Source organism: Hyperolius riggenbachi, chromosome 12 (genome assembly GCF_040937935.1).
Source record: "Hyperolius riggenbachi isolate aHypRig1 chromosome 12, aHypRig1.pri, whole genome shotgun sequence".
NCBI classification, from domain to species: domain Eukaryota; kingdom Metazoa; phylum Chordata; class Amphibia; order Anura; family Hyperoliidae; genus Hyperolius; species Hyperolius riggenbachi.
Window position 1 is genome coordinate 170,544,990 of NC_090657.1, and position 11,514 is coordinate 170,556,503.

Here is an 11,514-nt window from a genome sequence, read left to right on the forward strand (position 1 = left end):
GCCCAACAGCACGATGGAACCACCACCATATTTTACTGTAGGTAGCAGGTGTTTTTGTTGGAATGGTGTGTTGTTTTTCCTACATGCTTAACGCCCTGTTTTATGCCCAAATAACTCAATTTTAGTTTAATCAGTCCACGGGACCTTATTCTAAAATGAAGCTGGCTTGTCCAAATGTGCTTTAGCGTACCTCAAGCGGCTGTTTGTACTGTGGGTGGAGAAAAGGCCTCCTCTGCATCCCTCTCGCATACAGCATCTCCTTGTGTAAAGTGCGCTGAATGGTTGAAAGATGCACAGTGACTCCATCTGCAGTAAGATGATGTTGTAGGTCTTTAGTGCTGGTCTGTGGGTGACTCTGACCGTTCTCAATATTCGTCACTTCTGTTTATCCAAGATTTTACTTGGTCTGCCACTTTGAGCCTTAAATTGAACTGAGCCTGTGGTCTTCCATTTCCTAAAACTGTGGAAAAATACAGCTGAAATCTCAAAGACAGCTTTCTGTATCCTTCCCCTAAACTGTGATGGTGAACAATCTTTGTCTTCAGGTCATTTGAGAGTTATTTTGAGACCCCCCCCCCCATGTTGCCACTCTTCAGAGAAAATTAAAAGAGGAGGGAAACTTACAATTGATCCCCTTAAATACTCTTTCTAATAATTGGACTCACCCCTATATGTAGGTCAGGGGTCACTAAGCTTACCAAGCCAATTTTAGTTCCAATAATTAGCTCTAAAGGTGTTGGAATCAATAAAATGACAACAGTGCCAACATTTATGCACCTGCCTAATTTTATTTAAACAATTATTGCGCACTTTCTCTAACTCCAATAAGCTTCATTTCACTTTTCAAATATAACTGTGTGTTTCTCCTATATGATATATTTAACTGACATTTTTTATCATAACATCCAACAATTTATACAGGAAAATCATGACAATTAACAAGGTTGCCCAAACTTTCGCATCCCACTGTACATGCCTTGAAAGCAAATCACATGCAAATTATGTACTAGTCCCTAATCTAAAATTTGAATGCAAGTTGAAGCACATGGATGCAGCTAGCCAAAAGTATACTTACATGAGTATTGTACAGCAGGAGACATTGGCAGCACTTCCAAACAGAGGCTGCACCAGAATTGACTACCTGCAATAGATGTGCAGAGCTCCACATTGTGGACAAAATTACACAACCTACATTCAAAACAGGTACAGCAAAGGAGGGCGTTAGCTTCAGTATAAATAATATGTGCACAAATTATTCCCTACTAGACTTCCCCACGGCGATGACGGCCCTCGTGTTTTTATCGTTAGACTAGCAGTAGGTCTTCCCTGCGAGGGCCCGTCATCACTGCAGGGAAGTCTAGTAGGGAATAATTTGTGCACATATTATTTATACTGAAGCGAACGCCCTCCTTTGCTGTACCTGTTTTGAATGCAGGTTGTGTCATTTTGTCCACAATGTGGAGCTCTGCACATCTATTGCAGGTAGTTAATTTGGGGACAGCCTCTGCTCAGGTAGAGGGACAGCCCTTGTTCTGATAAAAGTCATGCGGTACAGAACAAGAGAAAGGAAAAAGAAGACGTGCGGTCACATGGTTTATAGATCACAGAGGAAAAATTGGTAGGGGAGACCCTGCTACAGTTTATTGAGGCCATATTCCAAGAAGACAAAGGGTTAACAGCCTGTGTTTACAAATTAGCTGATCTGCCGAGGCAGCCAGCTAACACAGCTGGGATATCAAATTACAGTTGTGATTAGTCACAGATGAGGGGGAATTAGACAGGCTAAACTCTCCAAATAAATACAGGATGCATTTCTCTGTTTTCCTTCTGTCCTGTGCAAGAGTTCAGGTCCACTTTGAGCTGGATGTCTCATCTAGCTTAGTTAATCAGGGAAGTGGCCCTAATAGAAAGATTAGGGCATGGGCCCTGGCCTGAATATCAGCACTGGTGCCCTGATCCTTTTGTAGGACAAAACTGTTTGATCTGGATCTTTAAATCTAGAGTTGCAGGAGTTCAAGTTCACTTTAAAGTGTACCTTAGCCAAACCTTTGGGTCAAAAGTCAAATACTTACCTAAGAAGAGGGCAGCCTCTGGATCCTGTAGAGGCCTCCCACGCCATGCTCTGGTCCTCTGCTGCTAAGCACTGATCTCCCCAAGCTCTTGTCAGATTCCAAGCTCCCGGCCATGTCTTCTTCAAAACACTCAAACGGCTGTACTGCACCTGCGCGATCATGACCATGTAGGGCATGATCGTCGGTCCAAAAATCATGCGACTCCTCAGTTTATGAAACCACCGACTCCAATTCTGACTCCAGTTGCCCAAAATGGCTCCGACTCCTTAGTCTGATACTTACCAGGGCTGTGGATTTGGTACAAAAATCATCCGCCTCCAACTCCTCAGTTTATGAAACCACCAACTTCAGGTACCCAAAAGTGCTCCGACTCCCGACTCCACAGCCCTGTGACCGTGTCCAGTGCAGTAAGCCAGAGCCGCTCGCACGTGAAGAGGAGTACAGGCGCGATGTGCAGGAGGGTCCCAGAAAACGGCAGAGCTCCGGAAGACAGCGTGGAAAGCCTCCAAAGGATCCAGAGGCTTAGCCCTCCTTGGGTAAGGCTAGGGCCACACTAGCTCCGGGTGCGGGACGCATCTGCGGTCCGGGCTCCGATTTTCAAAAAACGGAATGCAAACGGATCCGTGCTGCCTTTTTTGCAGCACACGTTCTGGACCCGTTTGCGTGGTTTTTTTTGCTAGAGGGGGTAGTAGCGACAATGGGGGGCTGCGGGCAAAGCGGTGGCCAGGGGGGTCACCCCCCCCCACTCACCTGGGTGCCCCCCGTCCCCGCTCCCCCTCCAGCTCGCACATAATGTAATAAATTGTACCTAAGTTCGGGGAGCTGGGCTTTTACGCCCACACCACTCGCCGTCACTTCCTGCAATGCCTCCCTCTGTATTTCAGTGGGCGGCATCGCAGGAAGTGACTCGAGCGGTGTGGGTGGAAGTGCCCGGCTCGCCGAACTTCCTTAGGTACGATTTATTACATTATGTGCGAGCTGGAGGCGGAGCGGGGACGGGGGGCACCCAGGTGAGCAAGGGGGGGGGGTGACCCCCCTGGCCGCCGCTTTGCCCGCAGCCCCCCGTCCTGGCTGCTACCCCCTCCAGCATGGTGGCCCCATCCTTCACCAAGGGACACTGGAAACTGATCCGTTTCCAGTGTCCCAAAATGTCAGTGAAAAGGGAGGCGCGTTTCCCCATTGATTATCACTACCCGTACGTGTATACGGGTCCGTGAAAAATGCTGCAAGTCCGGACTCTGCGTTTCGGGTTTAGAAGCGTATTCCGCGGATCGCACACGGATACGTTTTTAACTTGAGTGTGTACTGTTCCTATTTTTAACATTGGTATCCGTGGCTCAGTTTTTCGTCCTGGAAAAAAAACGTAGCTACGGATACGTTTTTAAAGCAAGTGTGAACTAGCCCTAAGTATTTGATTTTTCACCTAAGGTTCTCTCGAGTATTCTTTCACACTGAGGCGGTACGGTATTTTTACCGCACCCCACCGCAGGGCAATGAAAGTCTATGGGGACTTTCATACCGACACGGTACGGCACGACGCGATGGAAGTGATGTTTTCGACCACATTCCAGCGCTAGAACAAATCTACATTACCGTGCAGTTCTTCGGCGAAGTGGGGCGAACCGGAAGTCATGTAAGTCTATGGCAACGCACGTGTGCAAGAAAACCCACGGCAAGTTTTATGCATTGCACATGCGCTGAAGCGTATCTTAGCAATATGCTTCCGCGCATGTGAACGCTTCGGCCACAAGAAATGAGCATCACTTCCTGCTTGGCCGGGTGCCAGATGGGGATTACCGATTATGAAGGCCTGTTTTTGGCGGTGCAGTGCGGCCCCGGACTGCACCGTACTGCTGCCGCCAATCCCCAGTGTGAAACCGGCCTAAAAGTTGTTACCACGGTTGTATCTGCAGAAACAGTTTAGGCACACATTTTAGTGAGCGATTATGTTTTCGACCAGATAATTCAGATCAGTGGAGTACTGACTTTCTTACCTACCTTTTTCTTGTTATGATTTTCACACAAGAAATGCAGATATCCTCGGGTAGATTAGGCTAATTACCTCCCGAAGGGAGTAAACGTATAATTTGCGTTATGTAACCTCCTGCATGGGAGTGTCTGTCTGTACAAATTCAATTATTTCTTGGAATTTTATGCAATGTATCTGTTCAAAGTTTTATATTTGGAAAATGTAGTAATAATAATAATTTAACAGTAAACAGAGAAACTGGTGGGCCCAGTCGATGCAGAACAACTACATTATCAATCACTTAACGAGGAACTCCAGTTAAGATAATGTAATAAAAAAGTGCTTCATTTTTACAATAATTATGTATAAATGATTTAGTCAGTGTTTACCCATTGTAAAATCTTTTAAATCCCTGATTCACATTCTGACATTTATTACATGGTGACATTTTTACTGCTGGCAGGTGATGTAGCTGCTGCATGCTTTTTTGGCAGTTGGAAACTGCTGTAAACAGCTATTTCCCACAATGCAACACGCTTCACACACAGTAAACTACCAGGAGTACCACGGTCCTCAAAGTTTCTTGTGGGCAGGGTTTCACCACAATATCAGTCATACAGCGCCCCCTGATGGTCTGTTTGTGAAAAGGAATAGATTTCTCATGTAAAAAGGGGTATCAGCTACTGATTGGGATACGCTCCCGTGCTGTCCCCTGGTAGCCCTGAGATCAGTGAACGGGAACATGGTCCCCAGCAGAAAAACCGAAGCACTCTTACAAGAGGTCTTTCTGCAAAAAAAATGTCCCTGTCCCCTTGTGCTTCCGGTTAGCGAGAAGCACAAGGAGAAAAAAATAAACTCAAGGTGGCCATCTTGTGGCCAAATAGTAAAACTACATCTACATATTTTTTTACATTACAATTTACACACATAATAACATTAAAAATTAACTGTTTATTTTCCACACCGAAATATTACCCAAATAAGAAAAAAAAATTACAATTAAAAAAAATAAATAAATAGTTACCTAAGGGTCTGAACTTTTTAAATATGCATTTGAATGGGGTATACTACGAACATTTTTTAAATTATAAGCTTGTAAATAGTGATGGACGCAAAACGGAAAAAATGCACCTTTATTTCCAAATAAAATATTGGTGCCATACATTGTGATAGGGACAAAATTGAAATGGTGTCATAACCGAGACAAACGGGCAAATAAAATACATAGGTTTTAATTATGGTAGCATGGATTATTTTAAAGCTATAATGGCTGAAAACTTTGAGAAATAATGCATTTTTTCAATTTTTTTCTTATTAATCCTGTTAAAATGCATTTATAAAAAAATAATTCTTAGCAAAATGTACCACCCAAAGAAAGCCTAATTAGTGGCGGAAAAAACAAGATATAGATCAATAAATTGTGTTAAGTAGTGATAAAGTTATTAGCGACTGAATGGGAGGTGAAAATTGCTCTGATACATAAGGTGAAAAATCCCCACGGGCTGAAATGGTTAAAAGACAGAATGTGGTTTTAAAACGACAACTGTGACAGAATCATGCAATGTTATAAAAAATTAAAAAAAAACTATATAAATGAAAATAAAAATATGAGGCTCGTTTCTTTGCTACTTATGAACTATTCATTATCTGTACTACACATTCATTATATCATAAGTTTTTTTTTTCTGATTCAGGTTTGAGAACACTTAGAGCATGTTTAAGAATAAATTTACTTTAGACCATGTTGTAAGAACAGTTAAAATCCTAGATTACAACACACCTAGTACGCACTATACTAGCAGGAAGGCTGAGCTGGGCAAGTGAATGTGCCCATTAACAGTGCAATGTTTAGCAAATGATTATATTTTTAGATTAGATTTATTTTAAGTATTTATATAGCGCCAACACATTACGCAGCGCTGTACAGAGTATATATTGTCTTATCGCTAACTGTCCCTCAGAGGGGCTCACAATCTAATCCCTACCATAGTCCTATGTCTATGTATGTATCATGTAGTTTATGTATCATAATCTAGGGACAATTTTAGGGGGGGAGCCAATTAGCTTATCTGTATGTTTTTTGGGATGTGGGAGGAAACCAGAGTGCCCTGGGGGAAACCCACGCAGACACAAGGAAGAACATACATACTCCTTGCAGATGTTGACCTGGCTAGGATTCGAACCGGGGACCCAGTACTGCAAGGTGAGAAGGCTAACCACTATGCCATCGTGCTACCCGATTAGATCCTTTAGATAGAAAAAAAAAAAAAGAATTGTATATTAATCAACCTGCAGTATTAAAGAATCCCAGCTATTCCCGATATTGGCCTCGATTCATAAACAGCAGTGCGATAAAAAAAATCTTGTCGGGAAAATACCGCACTCGGTATTTTCCCGGTTTGTGTGCTAATTCATAAAGATTTCCCCAGCTGCCCTTGGAGGTCGGTAAATTACCGCAGCCCATTGAGCGGTAGAGTAGAGCAGTGTTCCGATTCCCTTTTTGCCCTGCAGAAATGAATCACACAGACGGCTCTCTCTGGCTCTCCCACTGATGACTCAGACAGATGAGTCACGCAGTCTTTCCCTGCCTGCAGAAATTACTCACACAGACGGCTCTTTCTACTGATGACTCAGACAGATGAGTCACACAGTCTTTCCCTGCCTGCTGAAATGATTCACACAGACGGCTTCTGGCTCTCTCCACAGATGAATCAAACAGACTTTCGGCTCTCTGCACTTTGCATTAATCAGAGCTGTCAGAGCAGTCGGTAACTTGTTAAGACCTCACCAGAGGTGTCGGTAACTACCGCCAGGCTTACCGCCTGGCGCCTGTTGAAGGCTTTATGAATTGACATTTTCTGACAATTTACTGACATGTGTTGTCGGTAACTGCAGCCAAGTCGGTAATTTATCTCCCTGGTCGGTAATGTCAGCTTTTCATGCGGTAACAGCCTTTATGAATTTACATTTTGCTAAGTGGTCGGTAAAGTCTGCTGTTTTCAGCATTACCGCATGAGGTAATGCTTTATGAATCGAGGCCATTGAAACCAATTGCGATTGTATGTATTAAAAAAAAAAAAATCTGTTGCACAGGTCAACTACTTCTTTGACCTATTTAGGAGCGGAGCTTATGGTCCCTTTAAAGTAGACCTGAACTCTTGCACAGGACAGAAGGAAAACATAGAGAAATACACCATGTATGTATTTAGAGAGTTTAGCCTGTTTAATTCCCCCTCATCTGTGTCTAATCACAACTGTAATTCGATCTCTCCCCTGTGTCACCTGACTGCCATGGCAGATAAGGCACCTAAGCTCATTTGAAAGCACAGGATGTTAACAATATGTCTGCTTCCTTCAATATAGGAAGTAGAAGCAGTGCAGATTTATTGCCGGACTTGTATCAGCTGTAACAAATAAATGTTTTTCTTTAAAGGTAATTATGATGATTATCTTTTAGAGCAGAGAGGAAATTCTGAGTTCAGGTCCGCTTTAAAGAGACCCTGAACAGAAAATCAGCCCTGTTGACTTTCATTAACCTAGAGCTTTTGGAATTGCAGGCGCACCCAGAACACTGTTAAAAGTGCCCTTGTGGGCCCCAAGCCTCTATAAAACACAGCAGAAATAATGACCCTTTGAATTTTCCTGCAGTAAAACCTTATCTCAAGCTGTCTCTCCCTGCTTCTTGGCTGTTTAAAGAGAAACTCCGACCAAGAATTGAACTTTATCCCAATTAGTAGCTGATACCCCATTTTACATGAGAAATCTATTCCTTTTCACAAACAGACCATCAGGGGGCGCTGTATGACCCAGTTGACTGTATGACCCAGTTGGGTGAATAGTTCAGAGAATCTCTTGCATAGATAACAGCTGAAGCACTGTTAACTCTTTCTGTACTGGAAAACAATTTATTTGCTACTAATGTTCTATTTCTTAGCTGTACTGCACATACAATTCATTACCTCATATTATCTTATAAGTTTTATTTTACCTTCGGGTTTGCTATAAAGCGGAACTGAAGAAGGTTAAAAAAAAAAAAAGTTTCACTTACCTTCTGCCAGCCCCCTGCAGCCGCCCTGTGCTCGCGACATTAGCAAATGATCCTCCAGTGCCCGCCACGGCACCGTTTCTTCACTGCCGACTTACAAGTCGATGGCCTCTGACTGCGGCTGCGCAACCCTGGCCGCACGCATCCTCGCTACCGCTCACTTCACCAGGAGCGTCCTGCGCAGGTACAGTGCAAGAGAATCTATACTGCGCCTGCGCAGGACGCTCTTGGGGAAGATTGTGCGTACAAAAAGTGAAAGTGAGCCGTGGCGGGGGAATTGGAGGATCATATGGTAACAGCGCGGGCACAGGATGGCTGCAGGGGGCTTGAAGAAGCCCCAGGTAAGCTAAAACATTTTTATTTTTTTTAAATCATTCTTCAGTTCCGCTTTAACTGTGAAAAAGAGTACCATTTGCATGAAAAACTGCAAAAGGCAAGATGGCCAACCCCCAGGAAACTGAGACAAGATGTTCTGCACTTACCATTCACAGAGGGCGAATTGCTTTATGCCAAGCGGTGGTTTGCGGTAATTCCACACCGGCAACGAATCGTCAGCCAGCATCCGCCCATGTTCCAGCGAAGAGCAGTGTTCCTCAAATCTTTCCTGTGTGCTGGCGCTAACCAGGCAGAGGCGGCAATGGAACCCTATGTCCTCTCTGACATCTTTCCGCATGCCGCTCCTACTGAGTCCATGCTCCTGCTCCAGCTTCCACACCGCAAGCTCCACCTCACTGTGGGCATTAGGGCAATGTCCACTTTCTTCCCGACACAGGAGCCCCTTGGAGCTCTGGTCACACAAGCGCATGTGATGTGCGTAAGGCATGGGTCGGATGGTGTGACAATGCGTAGCGGAGCCTTTTATGACTATGTGAGCGAGAAAAGGAACAGGGCGAGGATGAGACTGGCATTTGGATGTCTGAGTGACTTTTCTGGGAATTTGGTAGAAACATTGTTCACAGATGTCCACAAATTGTCCTCCAAACTCATTCAAAAGATCTTCCCAGGTTCTGTTGACCTTAAAACTTGGCCTCAGAGCTGGTGTAGGCTGCAGAAGTGAAAGTAAATGGTTCCTTTCCAGATTATGGTGCTTCTCAAAGGACCAGACATGAACTTCTTCTATTGTCCAAGCGAAGGTGCACCTCTGATAGTGCTTGCTGCAGCCATTGATGGGATGGTAGTGCCAGCAGACAGCATAACGTGCCGGCACAGGGTAATATGGACGACGTCTCACCTCGCGCCATTCAGTGGAGTTGTTGGCATGCTTTGGCCGTGATAGGAGCAGGTTGGCAGCACATATGTGGCTGCAGGGTTTGTAGGTGTAGGCAAAGCCATTTGTCTTCTTGCAGCATAGGGCACACGACAGGCGAAGTTCCACATTCTCCAACAGTGGCTGTAAATTAGGCGGCACCAGTCCTGTAAACTGCCCCATCTCTCACCCTTTAACAACAAGAATAAATCAGGAGGTATTAAACAGCATGAACAACTACCATATCATACTAACAGAACTAGGCTTGTTTAAAAAGTGTAGTTGCTAAGATTAAGATGGTAAGTTGGGCAAAATTAGAGTATTCAATTAAGGTTTGCACAGGCAAATTATGTATTTATATAGCACTGACACCTTCTGCAGCACTTTACAGAGTACATAGTCATGTCATTGACTGTCCTCAGAGGAGCTCACAATCTAATCCTTACTATATTCATAGTCTAATATCCTACCATATTATTATTATGTAGGATTAGATTGTGAGCTCCTCTGAGGATGGTCAGTGACATGACTATGTACTCTGTAAAGTGCTGCAAAAGATGTCAGTGCTATATAAATACATAATAATAATATGGTAGGACATTGGACTATGACTATGGTAGGATTAGAGTGTAAGCTCCTCTGAGGACAGTCAGTGACATGACTATGTACTCTGAAAACTGCTGAAGAATATATCCATACTATACAAATACATAATACTGTAATAATTCCGTACTGAACTCTGCTGCTCGACTCATTCATCTCTCCTCTCGCTCTTCCTCTGCTGACCCTCTCTGTCAAGCTTTTCACTGGCTACCAATTAACGAGAGGATTCAGTTCAAACTCTTAACCCTAACCTTCAAAGCTCTCCACAATCTCTCTCCCCTGTACATCTCCTCACTAGTCTCCAGATACCAACCCAACTGCAATCTCAGAACTGCACACGAGCTTCTTTTATCCTCTTCTACAATTACCTCCTCACATTCACGTGTACAAGACTTCTCACGTGCCTCTCCCCTGCTCTGGAATGCCCTTCCACAACACATCCGCCACTCTCCCACCTTTGAAATCTTTAAACACTCCCTCAAAACCCACCTTTTCCGACAAGCATATTCTCTAGCTTAGGCCATGCAACCACTAAATAATCTAATTACGCACTGCCTGTACATATACTGTATACTTCCCCCACCTCTTGTTTCCATCCCATTCCTTTAGATTGTAAGCTCGCAAGGGCAGGGCTCTCACCCTTTTGTGTCATGGAATGTTATTAATTGAATTGCTTGCACACTGTTAGACATTCACCGTATACATTTTAGTCATCATGTTAAATTTGCTATTGTAATCAGAATTTCTGTATTTTGTATCAGTTTTCATATTTGATGTATATCATTGTTTGTATCCTTATGTATCCCTTGTTTGTTTTCTTACATTGTACAGCGCCACGGAATATGTTGGCGCTTTATAAATAAATAATAATAATTTAACACAGGCACACACATTCCTCAAAACCTGCAACTTTACTGTACTCTCTCACATATTGAGCTTTGTGACTGACTAGTGTCTTGTGGTTAATATGCAACAAAATGAAACAAAACCAGTCTGTGTTGATTAGGGAAAGCCTGTAGCACATCCTTTGTCCATTTTGAAAGAATTTACAAACAAGGGACAGACCTGGGGCTTCCCCCTCCCCGGGCGACACACAGCACATGGTCAGTAGCTCTACGTGAAATAAGAGAATACTTAAAGGGCCAGGCAGGGTGAATGTGGTGGTGATAGTTACCAGCAGGCAGGATGGCTCGGGTGGCCGGGTCACCGCAGCTTGCAGGGCTCCCGGGTGTCTGCAGACTGGCTGGGCTCCTCTCTGGGTCGCATCATATGACAGTTTCTGCAGCAGTTTCGTTTCTGTGTTGTCGGGTAGATGTGTGAGTCACGCAGCCTCCCCTCCCTGGGTGGGAGGAGCCGAGAGATGCTGGGAGAGGGGGGCGAGGCTGGAGCACCCTGCTTGCTACACAGAGAGCACACTCAGCACAGGGGACCCTAGGGTGACCTGCAGAAGGCTGGTGCAAGCAGGTGGGGACGTGGGTGCTGCTGCCTCATCTGGGGGAGGGGAGACTGTGCTGCCATAAAGCATGTGTGCAAGAGGAAGAACAATTGCAGAAATGTTTTGTCAACAAGATACTCCCCC

At 44.3% G+C, this 11,514-nt stretch overlaps 1 protein-coding gene across 1 annotated transcript in view; it reads right to left on the minus strand.

Moving 5' to 3' along the window:
• The window catches only part of HELZ2 (helicase with zinc finger 2), an 80,138-nt gene extending 68,918 nt beyond the window's left edge, over positions 1-11,220 (minus strand). The window contains exons 1-2 of the mRNA XM_068263429.1: positions 11,110-11,220; positions 8,569-9,523 (exon numbers count right to left, since the gene is read on the minus strand). Of these exons, the coding sequence (XP_068119530.1) occupies positions 8,569-9,515 (947 nt within the window). The 5' untranslated portion in view covers positions 9,516-9,523; positions 11,110-11,220. The remainder of the gene's footprint in view (positions 1-8,568; positions 9,524-11,109) is intronic.
• Positions 11,221-11,514: the final 294 nt, after the last annotated feature.